This window comes from Taudactylus pleione, unplaced genomic scaffold (genome assembly GCF_031769625.1).
Source record: "Taudactylus pleione unplaced genomic scaffold, aTauple2 ptg000305l, whole genome shotgun sequence".
Lineage (NCBI taxonomy): Eukaryota > Metazoa > Chordata > Amphibia > Anura > Myobatrachidae > Taudactylus > Taudactylus pleione.
In genome coordinates this window covers 6,380,472-6,401,891 of record NW_028284706.1, presented here as the reverse complement: position 1 = coordinate 6,401,891, position 21,420 = coordinate 6,380,472, and the positions used below count along the sequence as shown (strand labels likewise).

The 21,420-nt window shown below is 42.3% G+C and overlaps 1 protein-coding gene across 1 annotated transcript in view; it reads left to right on the top strand.

Annotated features, from left to right (window-relative positions):
• LOC148511544 (uncharacterized) overlaps nucleotides 1-20,172 on the top strand; it is a 237,421-nt gene extending 217,249 nt beyond the window's left edge. The window contains exon 4 of the mRNA XM_088442116.1: nucleotides 8,407-20,172. Coding sequence (XP_088298242.1) covers nucleotides 8,407-19,183 — 10,777 coding nt within the window. The 3' untranslated portion in view covers nucleotides 19,184-20,172. The remainder of the gene's footprint in view (nucleotides 1-8,406) is intronic.
• Nucleotides 20,173-21,420: the final 1,248 nt, after the last annotated feature.

Sequence of the window (21,420 nt, the reverse complement as noted above, 5' to 3'; positions counted from 1 at the left end):
GAAAAGCGCACATCTCACTACATAAAATAACCCACTGCATATAACATGTTAAATGGAATATCTAAATCAAGAAAAAAAATTTAATGGATCAACAAGTATTAACTATATTATATCTATAATAGACTGTTTCTATTGAGTTTATAATTAAGGCCCTTAGGGCTCATGGTCTCTAATCTGAAGGTACACCTTGCTTCCTTCAAAAGCAAGGCTTTGGATCTGTCTCCACCCCATGGAGATGCTGGCACATGATCTATAATAGTGTATTTTAATCCCGCAAGAGTATGACATTTAACTTTAAAATGCTGTGCCACTGGCTGATCAATATCCCTACCTGAAAGAGACTGAATGGCCTTGCACAGGTCAGCTATTAATCTATCTCAGAAATTTCTGGTGGTTTAACCTATATAACACAGGCCACAAGGGTAACAAATCATATATTCCACGAAAGCGGTCATGCATGTAAGAACATAGAGAATGTCAACATTTTTCTGTGTGTGGGGGTGTTTCAATGATCTGCTAGGTACTAGATATTTGCATGTAGTATCAACCTGGTGGTTGGATATACACATTTGGGCGTCTCAGTATGCCTCTGCCAGTGATATCAGTGATCACCAAACAATCTTTGATATTACGTCCTCTCTTAAAATCAGTAATGGGTTTTAAATTCCTAAGAGCAGGTAGAGTCAGAGGACACAATAGGCCATAAAGCCTTAGTAGCATGTCCGATTACCGGGCTAGCCACAGTGTAGCTACTTGACCAAGGTAAAATGTTATCCTGGTTCCTCTGTTTGGACTGTAATAATTGAGCCCTTGGCATCAATAAGACCTGTGCTTTATGTTCAATTAGTGATTTGAGGTCATAACCCCTATCCCTGAAGTTAATAATTAATTAATGTAGTCGATCAGAAATCACAGATTCATCGCTCATTATTTGAGCAACTCTCATCATTTGGGACAGAGGTAAACCCTTTTTCAGGGCCAGAGGATGTTGAATTTTGGATGTATTCCTACATATGTCTTTGTAAAATACATCTGTCTGTAACTGACCATTTACCACATCAATTTTTACATCCAGGAAATTCACTGACTCTACACTACATACATAAGATAATTTGATGGGGGATCTAGGTAATTAATTTCCTTCATCAATACTTCAAAATGTTCCAACCCCCGTGTCTACAGGAAAAAAACATCATCTATGTACTGTATCTAATGTATAGGCTGATGAAACACCTAATTTCAGGGTGAGACAAAAACATCTGATGTTCTTGTTTAAACATAAAGATATTCGTATATGTAGGTGCCAGGGGCTGATCCCATGGCACATCCACGGAGTTGTAAAAAGTACTGCCCATCATGCAAAAAATAGTTCCTGTATAAGGTCATTTCTAGAAGAGTCATAAAAAGGACATGGTCCAACATAGTAGGAGCTAGATATTTATGAAGAAAATTTCTCATAGCTTGTAGACCTCCAGCATGAGGTATCAAGGTATATCAAGGTGTTCAGGCTACCTACATGAAGGCAGCATAAAATAGTACCAGCTGCTATCTACTTTAATTCCATCAACAATTTCAGGAAACTGGTTGTATCCTTAAGGAATGTTTGCTCCAAAGGTAAAAAAGGTTGTAATAAGAAGTCCAAGAATTGGGCAACAGGTTGCATCAGCGAATCCCAAGTCGATATAATCGGTCCCCCCGGGGGCTTTGTACTGTCCTTGTGCAATTTGGGAAGTATGTATACTACCAGCACCTTAGGATGTTCTTTATATAATATTTGGGCTAGTGCTGATGACATCTGATTATTCTTAACGGCAGTGTCCAAAATCTGTTTTAATTCCTGTTGTATACTTTATTAGGAACTAATCTCAGTAATTTATACACATCTGTGTCAGAAAGTTGTCATTCAATTTCAGAGCAATATTCTTTAATATCTTCCACTTTGTCGGCGGGCCTAATGACAATGTCTTAATATGTTCCCAAATCACGCAAAGCAGTTGCCTCTGATGTAGAAGAATACTTGACTTTGACAGTAGATGCCACAATCCTGGATATGGCTCCATCCAATAGTCTATTAAAGATCTTTAATGAAGGATTAATAGAAACTAGGGTCACAGGTAGAATTAGAACCCTTTTTCAAAAATTGGTAAATTCTGGAAGGATCTGTTTCTGTATTTTTATCTATCTATGGTGATCAATTTTCCAGATAAAGTCGCCGTGCAAGTTAGTAGGGACAAAAGATAGCCCTTTGTTCAGGACTTGAATTTCAGTTTCAGTTAGAATTTTCTCTGATAGATTAAATACTACCATTTTTTCCTCAACGGGTTTCTTTTGCCCCCTCTGGTTCTGCCTGTCTCGATGGATGATAGATCTTCTAAAGATTTGTTGCTTTCTGACAGAGCCCGTCCTAAAGGGACTCCTTGCGATGTAGATGCTTCCTCAGATTCTGAAAAAAAAAATCACTGTCAGTATTGCTAGTATGTGATTGATCACGATTGTGACTTAGGGGCTCTATTTACTACAATCCGCATTTGTAATGCAGATTGCAGTGTGATATTACCGACTGAATTCGCATTGCAAATTCAGGCAATATAACAGGAATTTACTACAAATCTCTTGCAGGGACAGAGCATGCAAGAAAGCTCTGTCCCTGTGAACCCCCTCTGGAGCCTTATCACGGTATTTTCGAAAAAAATACCATGACAAGTGCCCCACGCATGCGCCGACCGGCTGCCGCTGCTACCCCCGCTGTCGCCAAGCCCTGCCTTCATTGCTAATCCCCGCTCCCCGCAATTGCGGACCTCTGTGACCCCCCTTTCCCCCCGCAACCCCCTCTCCCTTAATTACACTTACCTGCAGTTATCGGGCCTCTGGTGATGTCCTCTATCACTCCAGTCAGCTGACATCCCATACTGCACTGGGACCCTGTCAGGTGATGACTGGGCCCCAGTGCAGCATAGGAGACCAGCTGACCAGAGGGAGGACATCACCGGAGCCCCGAACTCTTGTCCCTGGACTCAGGTAAGTTTGTTTTATTTTACTTTTTGTTTTTTCTTTTTTTTACAGTGAATCAGCGTGTGGTCTGTTTAGACCACACAGCTGATTACTGGGGCTGGCTACGGGCTCTGCCTGTTAGAGTGGAGAAGGAGTTCAGTAACTGGGGGAGACCCTGGATAACGCCACCTCCAGATGGCGTTATTATCACAGGGCTTTCCCCGGTATTTTTTCACATTTTAGTAACTTTGGTCAGATCACATTTCCCATTACAATTATGGGAAATGCGATCTGCATACTAAAAGTAATTGAAAATTAGGGGTTGGAATAGAATTTTATGAATTCTACTCCAATTGCCCTTTAGTAACTGTTGGTGATACTAAAATAATGTGAAAAGAGTGTGAAAACACCTTTTTCACATTATTTTAGTAAAAATAATGTTAATAAATAGAGTCCTTGATGATCTCCCAGATTGCCAGGGTCTGCGTTTACGTGGTGGATTCTGATTACGTCTATCAGTAGTGCCGCCCATCAACGACCTATATACCCGATTTTCCTCATAATCCAGGTCTACAGTGTATTTCTTAATTTTCTTGAATTTGACCAGATCATTTTTGTATTGGTCACATTATTGTTCCAGTTTCCTTAACATGACTTGATTAACTTCATCTTCAAGAACTCTTTTATGATCTTGCTCATATACTTTAATTTTATATCTCGTGGTTTGCAACTCACACCCTGCTTTTTCAATTGCTAAGACCATCAGGTCAAGAGCACATTTATTTAATACGCCAACCCACTTTCTGATGAAATCGGGGTTATGTGGGCCAATGGTCGGTACATTACGAATGCGAAAACCACGGGGGATTTTTCTTTTTCTTACATAATTAGACAGTGATATTCCATGTAGGAGATAGTCCATCTCATGTCTCCTTAATTTAAAAAGTTGATGATAGATATCCTCCACATTATGCTTTGAATCCGTAAGACTCAGGACATGTTTAAAAATGAAGCATTCAACATCTGCAGCTGAAAAACTAAAAGTCTCACAAGCTGGTATATTAAAATTGTGACAGCCCGCAATGTCCAGCGTCTCAGCATGTACATCACCAGTATTCATCCTTTTCTTTTAGATTTAGCTGTTGAAATTCATATGGTATGCGAGTCAAACAGAAGAAAGAGTATTTTCATACTGTAGGTATAAGTACATCCAACAAAAGATTTTATTTGGGTGCCTTGCAACTGATGTTACTTGTACACAAGCAACACTATTTTTATGCAATGCCAAATCTGCCGGCACTCCTTTATAGACATCTGGTCCCGGTGCCTGTAATAATAAATGCAGTCTCCAAATGGAAAAAATGGCACTCAGGGACACAATTAAAGATGCAAAAGAGAAAGTGTATTCTCGAATGTCAATGTTTCAGGGCTCACGCCCTTTCGTCAGGACACACCAATAGAATATATATAACAACAACAACATACACTTACCCACCATATACTGTATATCCTCCATGCAGCTTGTATTCAGCCACAATCTTCCAACTCTCTGTGCCAAAACTGAGATGCCATCTGATGACGTACTTCCAGGAAGCAGGAGCCAGAGTTGCTAAGCAACCAACCAGCTTGTGGTCCAGACATGGAAGCAGCCACCTCGGCTGTGTCGGAGCTGAATGGAGCGGGAAAGATGGCAAACAGTACATATTAATAACACCATAAAGATAACATGTACCAAAAAATGGCATATACATATACACATCTCACTCTACTGTGAGAAAAGTGCACATCTCACTACATAAAAAACCCACTGCATATAACATGTTAAATGGATTATCTAAATCAAGAAAAAAACATCAATGGATCAACAAGTATTAACTATATTATATCTATAATAGACTGTTCCAATTGAGTTTATCATTAAGGCCCTTAGGGATCATGGTCTGTAATCTGAAGATCCACCTTGCTTCCTTTAAAAGCAAGGCTTTGTATCTATCTCCACCCTGTGGAGATGCTGGCACATAATCTGTAATAGTGTATTTTAATCCCGCAAGAGTATGACATTAGTTTTAAAATGCTGTGCTACTGACTGATCAATATCCCTACCTGCAAGAGACAGATTAATTGCTGACCTGTGCAAGACCATTCTATCTCAGAACTTTCTGGTGGTTTGACCTATATAACACAGGCCACAAGGGCACCAAGTCATATATACCACGAAAGCGGTCATGCATGTAAGAACATAGCCCCACTTCCTGTTTCAGCACTTGTGTGATCCTATCCACACTTCCTGTTTTTGGACATGGTTTTGCCACACTTTCTGTCATATACTTCCTCTTACACACATGCCACACTTACTATTTTCAGATGCCCCACTTCCTGTTCCTTCATTTTCACTCTAACTAGCAACAGTATAATAACAAGTGACTCTAAAAAATCTTCATAGTGATAGTGCATAACATTGAGTAGTGTCCCTTATTCACAAGCCAGTCACATTAAGCAGTTTAAGCACTTTTCAATAAATTAAGCTACATTTCCTGTTTTGTGACCACTTCCTGTTATGGCTGGTTTAAAGGTTACAGCTAGATCCCCTTCTGTAGATTGACCATGATGTCATGAGTGACTGTCCAACATCATTCCATACATCTACATAGACGGGGAATATAATCTTGTGGTGAGCGAAGCGAGCCACTGAGCCTGAAGCATGGCAGGTGTATAAAGCCAGTAAGGGGACAACTATCTTCTTTTGGTGGACAGTATGGGCAGAAAACTGCAGTTCCACCCTCACTTACAGTATGTCACTTCCAGGTACCAAATCTGAAGGGGAAAAACACCATACAAATTTTTTCCAGCCATGTGGCATCCAAAAGTAGCCGGGTGGGGGCTTTCGCAATTATGCTCGTGCCGGAAAAGTGGTATCTCCCTTACCAATCCAGCCCGACAGGTCTCAGGCTGCTCCCCCACTAGCTCTCAGTCAAAAGTGCCCATTTTGCAGTGTGCCCTGTATTTGTGCCCTATATACAGTGCCCCCTGTAGTTTTCCCCTTTATGCATTGCCTCTGTAGTTTAGCTTTACCCTTATGCAGTGCCCCCTGGCTGAAGTAGTGCCCCTATGTAGTGCCCCCAGACTAATCCCTTATGTAGTGCCCCCAGGCTTTAATAGTGCCCCCAGGCTGGCCCATTATGCAGTGCCCCAGGCTTTTAATAGTGTCCCTTATGCAGTGCCCCCAGGCTTGCCCCTTATGCAGAGACCCCAAAGTTAAAGTGTTCCTTATGCAGTGACCCCAGGCTAGCCCCTTATGCAGTGCCCCAGGTTTAAAGTGTCCCTTATGCAGTGCCCACAGGCTGGCCCCTTATGCAGTGCCCCCAGGTTTAAAGGGTCTCTTATGCAGTGCCCCTAGGCTGGTCCCTTATGCAGATCCCCAGACTGGTCCTTGCCCCAGCCCCAGCCCCAGCCCAGCACTTACCTTTACTTGCTGGCCACTCGCCGCTCGCTCTCCCACTCCCATTGCCTCACGCTGACTTGATCTAAGTAGATCCAGCAGGCACGTTGGGCAGGCTACTCACGTTGCTGGTGACGTCATGACATCACCTGCGCAGTGCATCACTGGGAACGCTTGCCTCTGAAGAGATCAGAGGCTTCTTTACCCTCCGGTCACTTCAGAGGTCAGCGTTCCAAAGTGGGAGTCAGCGGGGAAAAGTGCCGGTGGTAGGCTGTTTCTGCCGGTCAATGCGCCCGCAGAAAACAGCCTGGGGAGAACACTGCTTACCCTGGTTTGAATACACGCAGCCTGTCATTCACAGCCATGCAAGCATACACACACACTTTTCAACACCACAGGTATATGTATTTTTTAAGAAAATTTTCATTTTTTCTCCCCATGTACTGTTATGCTCTTTCTCTTCCTATGTATTCTTATGCTCCCTATTATTAGTTTTGTTTGCAATCTATACACATTGGTGATGTATTATACTAAATATACAGTGTTGTCATCTATTAAGCAATGTTTTCAATAGATCATTGCACTGATATATACATGTTATCACACAATGCTGATTACACTAATTAATTCTTATGGATTGCTTGTTTGTTATACTAGCCTTTGTTTTTAGTACTACTTGTTATTTGTATGATTTCATCACACTCTGGCTAACATTTGCTAATATGTGCTAACTGAGCATTTGTTATATAAGTGGTTGTACACTCTGGCTAGCATATATTAATATACAGTATGCCTTTGCTACATAAATGAGTTTTCACTCTAGCTAACATATGCTGATGTATGCTATTTAAGCATATTTTACATACAGTAAGTGAAGTTCAGCATTGATTTGCTAATATTCTAGCCAAGATACAGGCTGTTTTCCATCTCATTTGCATATTCATTTGATATTTGGTAAATGTGATTTGATGTATTATTTTAGTTACACATACCACAATGTACGTTGCATATTGACATTTAAGTTCTAATATAACCATATAAGGGCCTGGGAGGCATTACAGTGCCTTATGTGACATTTCTTTGTTATTATTTTTTTCTGTTTTAGTCTTTTGTATTCTTATGAAGCCTTGACAAAGATTCCAGAGTGGAACCAAAATGTTGGCAACTATGGATTATGTGCATGCTAATAAAGCTTAATGGATGTCTTTAACTTCAAAAGTCTGGCAAATGCCTTTATCTCTTAGTATAGTGGATGTGATTTCCTTTCACATTGGGTTACCCACAGTTCAGTGGAAACTCTAAAGAAGTACCCCAACATGATATTAGGTGTGAATGCTGGACCACAGACACTATATATATATAAATACATATATATATATATATATATATATATATACAATGCACCGGCACTCCTGTGTGATGAGGCATATAGCCTTAACTTGCTCCTGTGCCCTCCAAGGAGGACAGCACCCCAAATTAACAGTAGCCACAAGAAGTAGGCAGCACTCGAAGTCTCATAAACAGAATACCCTCACCGGAGGGATTTTAATGGGTCAACGTTTCGACAACATGTTTTGTTGTCCTGAGAAAGGGGTGAACTGCACCTCGAAACGTTGACCCATTAAAATCCCTCCGGTGGGGGTATTCTGTTTATGAGACTGTGAGTGCCACCTATTTCATGTGGCTACTATATATATATTTATATATATATATATATATATATATATTCATATATATATTCCAGTTACATAAATGCCCACACTGAGTAATCAAGACAGAAAAAAACAGATATGTGATGAATCATTATTTATTAATTTTACCTCAAGTTACCCAATATTTCTGTAGCATTAATACTAACATATATTATACAAAATAATGTGTTTTTAATTATGTTTTTATTTTTTTGCAGAAATATCTCCCCCATTTATAACCTCCACAACCACATCAACTACCAGAACCACCTCCACAACTACCAGAACAACCACTACAACAACCACTCCAACCACCACCACTTCGACCACCATGACAACCACTCGAACCACTACTCCCACTACTACTACCACCACCATTCCAACCACTACTACCACTACTCCAACCACCACTCCAACCACTATTACCACCACTTCAACCACTACCACCACCACTCCAACTACTACCACCACCACTCGATCCACTACTACCACCACTCCAACAACTACCACCACCACTCCAACAACTACCTCCACCACTCAAACCACCACTCCCACCACTCGAACCACCACTACCACCACTCCTACCACCACTTCTACCACCACCACCCCTACCACCACTCCCACCACTACTACCACCACCACTCCAACCACCTCTCGAACCACTACCACCACTACTTCAACCACTACCACTCCAACTACTACTACCACCACTCCAACCACCACTCCAACCACTACCACCACTCAAATCACTACTACCACAGCTCCAACCACTACCACCACCACTCCAACCACCACTCCAACCACTACCACCACCTCTACAACCACTACCACAACCACTCCTACCACTACTACTACCACTCCAACCACTACCAACACCACTCCAACCACTACCTCCACCACTCCAAACACTACCACCACTTCAACCACTACTACTACTATTCCAACCACTATTACTACCACCACTCCATCCACTACTCCAACTACCACCACTCCTACCACCACTCCAACCATTATTAACACCACAACTCCAACCACTACTACCACCACTATTACACCCACTCCAACCACTACTACAACATCCACCATTGCTCAAACCACTACAACCACCACTTCCACCACTACTACCACCACCACTGCAACCACTCCAAACACCACTCCAACCACTACCACCACCACTCCAACCACCAAAACCACCATCACCACTTCAACCACCCCTACTGCTTTATCAACCACTGGTGGTGTGATCACTAGCACCACTACTGCTTCAACAACGATGGCTGCAACAACCACTACTAACACTGATTTAATCACCACAACAGCTGCTCTGACCACCAGCACAGCTCACTCAACTTCCACCACTGCTCCATTTACAGCTTCTCCAGCAACCACTGATTCTCGGACCTCTACAACCTCTCCATCTGCCACTGTTGCTCCAGCCACCACTAGTGCTCTGACCTCTAGCACAGCTCACTCAACTTCCACCACTGCTCCATTTACAGCTACTACAGCAACCACTGATTCTCTGACCTCTACAGCCTCTCCATCTGCCACTGTTGCTCCAGCCACCACTACTGCTCTGACCTCTAGCACAGCTGCAACAACCACCACTGCTGCTCCAAATACCAACTGCATCACTGCTCAGTCCCCTTGCATAGCTCCTTCAATGACAACTGATGCTCCAGCTATCACCAGCAACACTGTTGCTACCACCACTGTTGTTCCAACCTCGACTAGAACTATTCTAACTACCAAAACAGATGAAATAACCATAAACACAGCTGCTTCATTTTCAACCACTGTTCAAACAACCACAAGCACTGCTGTTGATACCACTAGCTTAAATCCTCCATTTATCACTGCTGCTTCAACTGCTACTGCTGCTAAAAAAAACATTACTGCTCCAACCACCACTGCCCCTTCCATCAACACTGCAGAAACCATCAGCACCAAAGCTCTAATCACTTACAAAGCTTATCCAACCACAATTGCTGCTGTAACAACCACCACCATTACCACTGCTCCAACCACCACTGCTGCTCAGATCACCAGCACCACTGCTGCTTCAACAACAATGGCAATTCCGATCACTAATAACACTGATTTAATGTCCACTACAGCTGATCTCATCACCAGCACAGCTCCTTCAATGTCCAATACTGTTGTAACTACTGCTGCTCCAGCAACCACGTCATCTCTGACCTCTAAAGCATCTGCATCTGCAACTGTTGCTTCTACCACCACTGCTGATTTAACCTCGAGCATAGCTGCTGCTACCACCACTGCTCCAACTACCAGCCACATCACTGCTCAATCCACTAACATAGCTTATACAACCACAACTGATGCTCCAATTATCCCTAGCACCACTGCTTCTACCACCACTGCTGTTCCAACCAACATTAACAATATTCTAACCACCACTACATCTGAAATAACCACAAACATATCTCCTCTGTATTCCACCACTGTCACTACCACAGCATCACCAACAACCACTAATGCTCCACCAACCACTACTGCTCCAACAACCACTCCACCTTCCACCAACACTGCAGAAAACATCATCACTAATGCTCTAATCACTAGCAAAGCTTATTCAACCACAAATGTAGCTGCAACAACCACTACCATTACCACTGCTCCAACCACCACTACTGCTCAGATTACTAGCAATGCTGCTGCTTCAACAACAATGGCAATTTCAATCACTACTAACACTGATTTAATCACCACTACAGCTGATCTGATCACCAGCACAGCTCCTTCAATGTCCACCACTGTTGTAACTACTGCTATTCCAGCAACCACTGCATCTCTGACCTCTAATGCATCTGCATCTGCCACTGTTGCTCCTATCATCACTGCAGCTTTGACCTCTAGCACAGCTGCTGCTACGACAACTGCAGCTCCAAATACCAGACATATCACTACTCAGTCCACTAGCATAGCTCCTCCAACCACAACTGCTGCTCCAGTTATCCCTAGCACCATTATTTCTACCATCACTGCTGTTCCAACCACCACTAACACTATTCTAACCACCACTACAGCAAAAATAATCACAAAAATATCTCCTCCATATTCCACCACTGTCACTACCACAGCATCACCAACAACCAATAATGCTCCACCAACCACTACAACTCCAACCACCACTTCTCCTTCCACCAAAACTGCAGAAACCATCAGCACCAATGCTCTAATCACTAGCAAAGCTTACCAAACCACAAATGTAGCTGCAACAACCACTAGCATTACCACTGCTCCAACCACGAGTGCTGCTCAGAACACTAGCACCACTGCTGCTTCAACAGCATTGGCTTCTCCAATTACTACTAACACTGATTTAATCACCGCTACAGCTGATTTGATCACCAGCACAGCTCCATCAATGTCCACCACTGTTGTAACTACTGTTACTCCAGTAACCACTTCTTCTCTGACCTCTAAAGCATCTGCATCAGCCACTGTTGCTTCTACCACCACTGCTGATTTAATCTCGAGCATAGCTGCTGCTACCACCACTGCTCCAACTACCAGCCACATCACTGCTCAATCCACTAACATAGCTTATACAACCACAACTGATGCTCCAATTATCCCTAGCACCACTGCTTCTACCACCACTGCTGTTCCAACCAACATTAACAATATTCTAACCACCACTACATCTGAAATAACCACAAACATATCTCCTCTGTATTCCACCACTGTCACTACCACAGCATCACCAACAACCACTAATGCTCCACCAACCACTACTGCTCCAACCACCACTCCACCTTCCACCAACACTGCAGAAAACATCATCACTAATGCTCTAATCACTAGCAAAGCTTATTCACCCACAAATGTAGCTGCAACAACCACAACCATTACCACTGCTCCAACCACCACTACTGCTCAGATTACTAGCAATGCTGCTGCTTCAACAACAATGGCAATTTCAATCACTACTAACACTGATTTAATCACCACTACAGCTGATCTGATCACCAGCACAGCTCCTTCAATGTCCACCACTGTTGTAACTACTGCTATTCCAGCAACCACTGCATCTCTGACCTCTAATGCATCTGCATCTGCCACTGTTGCTCCTATCACCACTGCAGCTTTGACTTCTAGCACAGCTGCTGCTACGACAACTGCAGCTCCAAATACCAGACATACCACAACTCAGTCCACTAGCATAGCTATTCCAACCACAACTGCTGCTCCAGTTATCCCTAGCACCATTATTTCTACCATCACTGCTGTTCCAACCACCACTAACACAATTCTAACCACCACTACAGCAAAAATAATCACAAAAATATCCCCTCCATATTCCACCACTGTCACTACCACAGCATCACCAACAACTAATAATGCTCCACCAACCACTACAACTCCAACCACCACTTCTCCTTCCACCAAAACTGCAGAAACCATCAGCACTAATGCTCTAATCACTAGCAAAGCTTACCAAACCACAAATGTAGCTGCAACAACCACTAGCATTACCACTGCTCCAACCACCAGTGCTGCTCAGAACACTAGCACCACTGCTGCTTCAACAGCATTGGCTTCTCCAATTACTACTAACACTGATTTAATTACCGCTACAGCTGATTTGATCACCAGCACAGCTCTATCAATGTCCACCACTGCTGTAACTACTGTTACTCCAGTAACCACTGCTTTTCTGACCTCTACTGCATCTGCATCTGCCACTGTTGTTCCTACCACCACTGCAGATTTGACCTCTAGCACAGCTGCTGCTACTACCACTGCTGCTCCAACTACCAGCCACATAATTTCTCAGTCTGCTAGCATAGCTCCTCCAACCACAACTGCTGATCCAATTATCCCCAGTTCCACTGTTTCTACCACCACTGCTGTTCCAACCACCACTAACACTATTCTAACCACCACTACATTTGAAATAACCACAAACATTTCTCCTCCGGATTCCACTACTATCACTACCAAAGCATCACCAACAACCACTAATGCTCCACCAACCGCTACTGCTCCAACCACCACTCCTTCTTCCACCAAAACTGCAGAAACCATCAACACCAATGCTCTAATCACTAGCAAAGCTGATCAAACCACAAATGTAGCTGCAACAACCACCAACATTACCACTGCTCCAACCACCACTGCTGCTCAGATCACTAGCACCACTGCTGCTTCTACAGTGTTGGCATCTCCAATTACTACTAACACTGATGTAATCACCACTACAGCTGATTTGATCACCAGCACAGCTCCTTCAATGTCCACCACTGTTGTAACTACTGCTGCTCCCGCAACCACTGCATCTCTGTCCTCTAATGTGTCTGCATCTGCCACTGTTGCTCCTACTACCACTGCTGTTTTGACCTCTAGCACAGCTGCTGCTTCCACCACTGCTGCTCCAATTACCAGCCATATCACTGCTCAGTCCAATAGCATAGCTCCTCCAACCATAACTGCTGCTCTAATTATCCCTAGCACCACTGTTTCTACCACCACTGCTGTTTCAACCACCACTAACACTATTCTAACCTCCACTACAGCAAAAATAACCACAAACATATCTCCTCCGTATTCCACCACTGTCTCTACCACAGCATCACCATCAACCACTAATGCTCCACCAACCACTACTGCTTCAACCACCACTTCTCCTTCCACCACCACTTCAGAAACCATCAGCACCAATGCTTTAATCATTAGCAAAGCCTATCAAACCCCAAATGTGGCTGCAACAACCACCACCATTACCACTGCTCCAACCATCACTGCTGCTCAGATTACTAGCACTACTGCTGCTTTAACAACAATGGCTGCTCCAATCACTACTAACACTGATTTAATCACCACTACAGCTGATCTGATCAGCAGCACAGCTCCTTTAATGTCCACCACTGTACTAACTACTGATGCTCCATCAACCACTTCAACAGCGTTGGCTTCTCCAATTACTACTAACACTGATTTAATCACCACTACAGCTGATTTGATCACCAGCAAAGCTTCTTCAATGTCCACCACTGTTGTAACTACTGCTGCACCATCAACCACTGCTTTTTTTACCTCTAATGCATCTCCATCTTCCACTGTTGCTCCTACCACCACTGCTGCTTTGACCTCTAGCACAGCTGCTGCTACCACCATTGCTGCTCCAACTACCAGCCACATAACTGCTCAGTCCACTAGCATTGCTCCTCCAACCACAACTGCTTCTCCAATTATCCCCAGTTCCACTATTTCTACCACAACTGCTGTTCCAACCACCACTAACACTATTCTAACCACCACTACTGCTGAAATAACCACGAGCACAGCTCCTCCATTTTCCACCAGTGTTCCAACAACCACTGACACTGCTGCTGTTACCACTAGCTTAAATCCTCCAACAGCCTCTGCTGCTTCAACTGCTATTACTGCTAATACAACCAAAGCACCTCTTGTCACTAACACAGCTCCTTTAACTAGCACTGCTTTCATAATAACTACTGCTTCTCCATCCACTATTGATGCTCCAACCACTGCTTCTCTAACCTCTAGTACAGATACTGCTGCAACTTCCACTGTTTCTACAAACACCATCAGCACCACTGCTGTGTCTACCACAGCATCACCAACAAACACTATTACTCCAGCAACCACTACTGCTCCAACCACCACTGCTCCTTCCACCACCACTGCAAAAACCATCAGCACCAATGCTTTAATCACTAGCAAAGCTTATCCAAACACAAATGCTGCTGCAACAACCACCACCATTACCACTGCTCCAGCCATCACTGCTGCTCAGATCACTAGCACTACTGCTGCTTTAACAACAATGGCTGCTCCAATCACTACTAACACTGATTTAATCACCACTACAGCTGATCTGATCAGCAGCACAGCTCCTTTAAAGTCCACCACTGTACTAACTTCTGATGCTCCATCAACCACTTCATCTCTTACCTCTAATGCATCAGCATCTGCCACTGCTGCTCCTACCACTACTGCTGCTTTGACCTCTAGCACAGCTGCTGCTACCACCACTGCTGCTCCATCTACAAGCCACATCACTGCTCAGTCCACTAGCATAGCTTCTCCAACCACAACTGCTACTCCATTTATCCCCAGTTCCACTTTTTCTACCAATACTGATTTTCCAACCACCAATAACACTATTCTCACCACCACTACAGCTGAAATAACCAAAAGCACAGCTTCTGTATTTTCCACCACTGTTCCAGTAAACACTGGCACTGCTGCTGTTACCATTAGCTTAAATCCTCCAGCTTCCACTGCTGCTTTAACTGCTATTGCTGCTAAAACTAGCACAGCAGCTCTTGTCACTAACACAGCTCCTTCAACTATCACTGCTTTCCCAACAACTTCTGCTTCTCCATCCACTAATGATGCTCCAACCATTGCTTCTCTAACCTCTAGCACAGCTGCTGCTGCAACTTCCACTGTATCTCCAACCATCACCAGCACTGCTGCTGTGACTACCACAACATCAACAACAACCACTATTGCTTCAGCAACCACTACTGCTCCTTCCACCACCACTGCAGAAACCATCACCACCAATTCTCTAATCACTAACAAAGGTTATCCAACCACAAGTGTTGCTGCTACAACCACCACTGCTGCTCCAACTACTAGCCGCATCACTGCTCAGTACACTAGCATAGTTCCCCCAACCACAACTGCTGCTCCAATTATCCCTAGCTCCACTGTTTCTACCACCAATGCTGTTCCAACCACCACTACCACTATTCTAACCATCACTACAGCTGAAATAACCACAAGCACAGCATCTTTATCTTCCACCACTGTTCCAACATCCACAAGCATTGCTGCTGTTACCACTAACTCAACTGTTGTTGAAACTACCACTGCTAATCCTCCTACCAGCTGCACCACTGCTCAGTCTACTAGCATAGCACCTTTAACTTCAACTGCTACTCCATTAATTGCTACTGCTAAAACAACCACAGATGTTTTGACCACTAAGTCATCTCCTCTAACCACTTCTGCTTCTACAACCACTACCTCTTCTCAATCCATCACTGTTGCTCCATCCACAGCATCTGATCTAACCTCTAGTACAGCAGCTGCAACCACCACTGCTTCTCCAACTACAGCTGTTCCAACTTCCACCACTGTTCTGAATACTGCTGGCCTAAGAAAGACCAGCACTGCTGCTGTTACCACTAGCTCAGCTCCTCCAACTACCACTGATACTAGAAAAACAATTGCTGCTAATACAACCACATCAGTTTTTTCCACTAGCATAGCTCCTCCAATTGCCACTGTTTATCAAACCACCACTGCTATTCCAACCTCTAACTCAGCTCCTGCAACCACCCTTGCTGCTTCTACCACCAAAAACAACACTGCTCAGGCAACTAGAAAAACTCCTCCATCCACAACTGCTTCTCCAATCACCACCACTGCTAAAACAACCATAGCTGCTCAGTCCACTAACACAACTCCTTCAACCATCACCACTTCTCCAATCACTACAACCACTGCTCTAACCACCAACACTGTTACTGCAACCACCACCACTACAGCTGCTCTGACCACTAGCACAGATTCTCCAACTTCCATCACTGCTCCAGCTAACCCTGTTGCATCAACAACCACCAGCACAGCTATTTTTTCCACCATTGTGAGACCAACAGTAGTCTATACTGAAGATAACATAACCATTACAGCAGTACGAAGTAAAAGTATATTAAGTGTTCATATTTTATCACAAATAATAAACAATAAGGAGGTAAAAAGTTTAGAAATAAATGAAATCTCCACTATAAATTTTGAGATAAAGACCATCAGTGCTAGTAAAATTAACATTAAAACTACAAACTCAATCTTTCCAACATCAATCCTATTTCATATCGGTGATGCAGAACCTTTTATTAACCAAACAGATACTCTGACTACAACAACTGAAACTACAAGTCCAAACACAGAATATTATTATCCTGAGGCCTACTGCAGTAAACGACCCAAGATCAACACAATCACAGAGAAATCTGCCAATGTTAAAAACACTTGCTCCAAGATTAAATCTGTTTTTGCCAAAACAACCATTACAACTGAGGAAGTTGTTGTCCTAGGCCCTGATGGATTTCCCAAGGGTTGCAGGGCTTTTCCAAACACCACCACAACTCCATCCACTACTGTTGCCCCAACCATCACTGCTGCAGCAACAAACACTTGCACCTCTGCTCAGACCTCTGGCACAGCTCTTTCAACCACAACTGCTTTTCCAATAACCACCAGCATGGTTCTAACCACCACTACAGCTGATCTGATCACCAGCACAGCTTCTCCAACTACCAACACTGTTCCAACAACCACCAGTGTTGTCTCTGTTACTACTAACTTAACTCCTCCAACTACAATTGCTGCTCCAAACATCACTGCTGCATCAACAACCACCCACAACACTGCTCAGACCACAGACACAGCTACTCCAACCATACATGCTTTTTCATCCATCACCAGCGCTGTTGCTCAGATGACCACTGTTGCTGCATCTACCAGGGCTGCTAAAACAACCACAGCTGCTCAGTCTACTAACACAGCTCATCCAACCACCACCACTTATCCAATCGCTACCACCACTGCTCCAACCACCACCACCACCACCAATACAGCTGCTCATAGCACATATTTTACAACTTCCATCACTGTTCCAGCTAATCCTGTTGCTCCAACAAACACCAGTACAGCTATATTTTCCACCATTGTGAGACCAACAGAAATCTACACTGAAGAGAGCATAACCTTTATATCAGTACGAAGTAGAAGTATATTAAGTGTTCATATTTTATCACAAATAATAAACAATAAAGAGGTAAAAAGTTTAGAAATAAATGAAATCTCCACTATAAATTTTGAAAAAAAGACCATAAGCACTAGTAAAATTAACATTAAAACTACAAACTCAATCTTTCCAACATCAATCATATTTCATATTGGTGACACAAAGCCTTTTATTAACCAAACAGATACTCTGACTACAACAACTGAAAGCACAATTCCAAACACAGAAAATTATTATCCTGAGGCCTACTGCAGTAAACGACCCAAGATCAACACAGTCACAGAGAAATCTGCCAATGTTAGAAACACTTGCTCCAAGATTAAATCAGTTTCCGCCGAAACAATCATTACAACTGAGGAAGTTGTTGTCTTAGGCCCTGATGGATTTCTCAAGGGTTGCAGAGCTCTTCCAAACACCACCAAAACACCATCCACCTCTGTTACTTCAACCACCACTGCTCCAGCAAAAAGCATTCGCACCTCTGTTCAGACCTCTAGCACAGCTCCTTCAACCACAACTGCTGCTTCATCCATCGCCAGCACCATTGCACAGACCACCACTGCTGCTAATACAACCACAGCTGCTAAGTCTACTAACACAGCTCCTTCAACAACCAACACTTGTCCAATCGCTACCATCACTATTCCAACCACCACTGCAGCTGCTCTGACCACTAACAGAGATTCTCCAACTTCTATCACTGTTCCAGCTAACCCTGTTGCTTCAAAAACCACCAACACAACTATTCTTTCCAGCACTGTGAGACCAACAGAAGTCTACACTGAAGAGAGCATAACCATTACAGCAGTACGTAGTAGAAGTATAATAAGTGTTCATATTTTATCGCAATTAATAAACAATAAAGAGGTAAAAAGTTTAGAAATAAATGAAATCTCCACTATAAATTTTGAGATAAAGATCATCAGTGCTAATAAAATTAACATTAAAACTACAAACTTAATCTTTCCAATGTCAATCCTATTTCATATCGGTGATGCAGAACCTTTTATTAACCAAACAGATACTCTGACTACAACAACTGAAACCACAAGTCCAAACCCAGAAAATTTTAATCCTGAGGCCTACTGCAGTGAACGAGCCAAGATCAACACAGTCACAGAAATATCTGCCAATGTTAAAAACACTTGCTCCAAGATTAAATCAGTTTCTGCCAAAACAACCATTACAACTGAGGAAGTTGTTGTGCTGGGCCCTGATGGATTTCCCAAGGGTTTCAATAATCACTAAATCAATTACTACTATTGTTTTTGCCAAATCAAACAAAAGAATTTATAGTAAAATGTCATATTCTTCCTTGCTATAGGGTATACTAAAAGTGTCAGCATTCATTTCATTTTATAAAAGACATATTAGAAGTTAAGGTCATTTTATTATGTAATAAAGTATTTTTATTGTAATCCATGTATGTACAGTAGAACACAAGCAAGAGTCATAATTAACAGAGTCTTGTGAACAATGTATATGGAATACATTTCCTTTTTAATAACGTTCTTATTTTGTTCCATGTGTTAGGAATGCCCTGTATACAGTAGCAGAAGATTTGGAACACTTTGGCAGACTAGTTGTCCAGCAATAGTATAAGATAGTAACAAACCTGGTAATAGGAGAACAATATTAAAAATCCAAAAAATAAAATGACATTGCTTTATGGCTTAGAGCACTATTTGTCACTGAGCAATGAAATAAAATACGCTCAGTCATAGTAGGCATATGGATAACATATAAAGGAATAACTGATACATGTCTCATTAATTACAAATTCGATTAAAACATATACCATGATTAATATGTTAGTGTTAAAAAGGCATTGTAATGTCTTACATGCTAAGTTCTTGCTTTCACTCAATACAGTGAATTCTGAAGCAACTGGTAATATCTATATACAATCTAAAATAGAGAATTAATTAGTTTGTAATACTATAAATTTGAGTTGTAATGGCATTCCTCAGAATCTAAACTATATTATATTATATGCAGTCTATTCTATTGCTTCGCACAAGACATTATGATAGCTATGGTATATTGTTTTTCGACTATATATATATATATATATATATATATATTATGGTATTTTTGCCTGTGAGCTGTAGTCTCTATTGAACAGGAAAATGCTTATAAAGTTGAAGGTTTTCAGATGTTATGTCCATTGTAAAAACAAAATATCTGTTGTCTATTTGTAGCATGAATTTCTGTTGGTGCGGTAAATAAAGGGAAACTTCTTGCACATGTGACTGACTATTTATTGGAAGAATTGTAAATATACAGTATATTCCCCCCTCCTAACTTCTCTGGCATCAGATATCATTATTAATATGACTGTCTCATTACTCCATACCCCTCTTTTTAATTAATGTATTTTGTACTGTAATATCCTCAAACTGTCTGTGAAAATAACACATTTTAATTATAGTTCAACACTTTCATCTTCTCTAATTCTCTAAACCCTTTAATGGCTATGAGCCTGACTCAAAGATGTACACTAATGCCATTGCAGCTGCTGTGCAGAAACCTGCAAATGTCACAGCTGGGATTTGCATTGAGATGCCCTCAGGCAGCATTGCAAATCCATATAACAGCGTACAAAGACGTGGCAATGGTGGCAGGTCCTCCAATGATCGGCCTTCTGTGTAACCCTATGACTATTGGAGAGAAAGAGAATCGGTTAATCACACAGGTTGTATTGATAGCCTCAGTAGATGTTATAGTACCAATATGACTGTATTTGTGGAGGGTTGCTGCTGCCAGCTACAAAAAGTATATCCAGAAACACAGAACAGAGTAATAATGATTGATTAGGGCACCTTTATTACTATTCTGCTCTGTGTTTCTGGATTATGAAGCACAAGAGTATGACTACTCAGAATGACTGCGTGTACTGAGATGCCAGAGCCATATTTGTTGTTTATGGGATAGCAGTCACTCACCATTACCTCACCAAATGCTCTCTGATTGTCAATAACACTGAGTAAAATGTACTGTTAGCGGCTACGGTAATGTAACCTTGACACGTGCTGTGCGACTTAGATGCACGTGCAGCTTACAGACAATCAGTCAACTCCAGTACCCTCAGTACCAGTGGTTTCCATAGTTACAATAGCTAAAACCAGCAGGAGGCTGAAAAAATTATTGTAAGAAATAGAGTTTTATTTCTGTCTTACCTGGTAAAACCTCAGTCAATAAACATGACATAATCACTGGCCCAGGGGTTAAGGTTATCCTAAAGCACTATAGAATGCCAGAAGCCCAACGGGAATCAGTGTCTAAAGAAATAAGAAAAAAATTAGGTGTAATTGAGGAGTCACATAGTGAGTGGTCAAGTCCCATTGTGCTCATCCCAAAATCTGACAGGAGTTTGCACTACTGCAATGATTTCTGTAAGTTGAATAATGTGTTTAAGTTCGATATCTATTCCTACCTGCCTCGGTTGGATGAACTTATTGAAAGACTAGGAACAGTAAGGTACT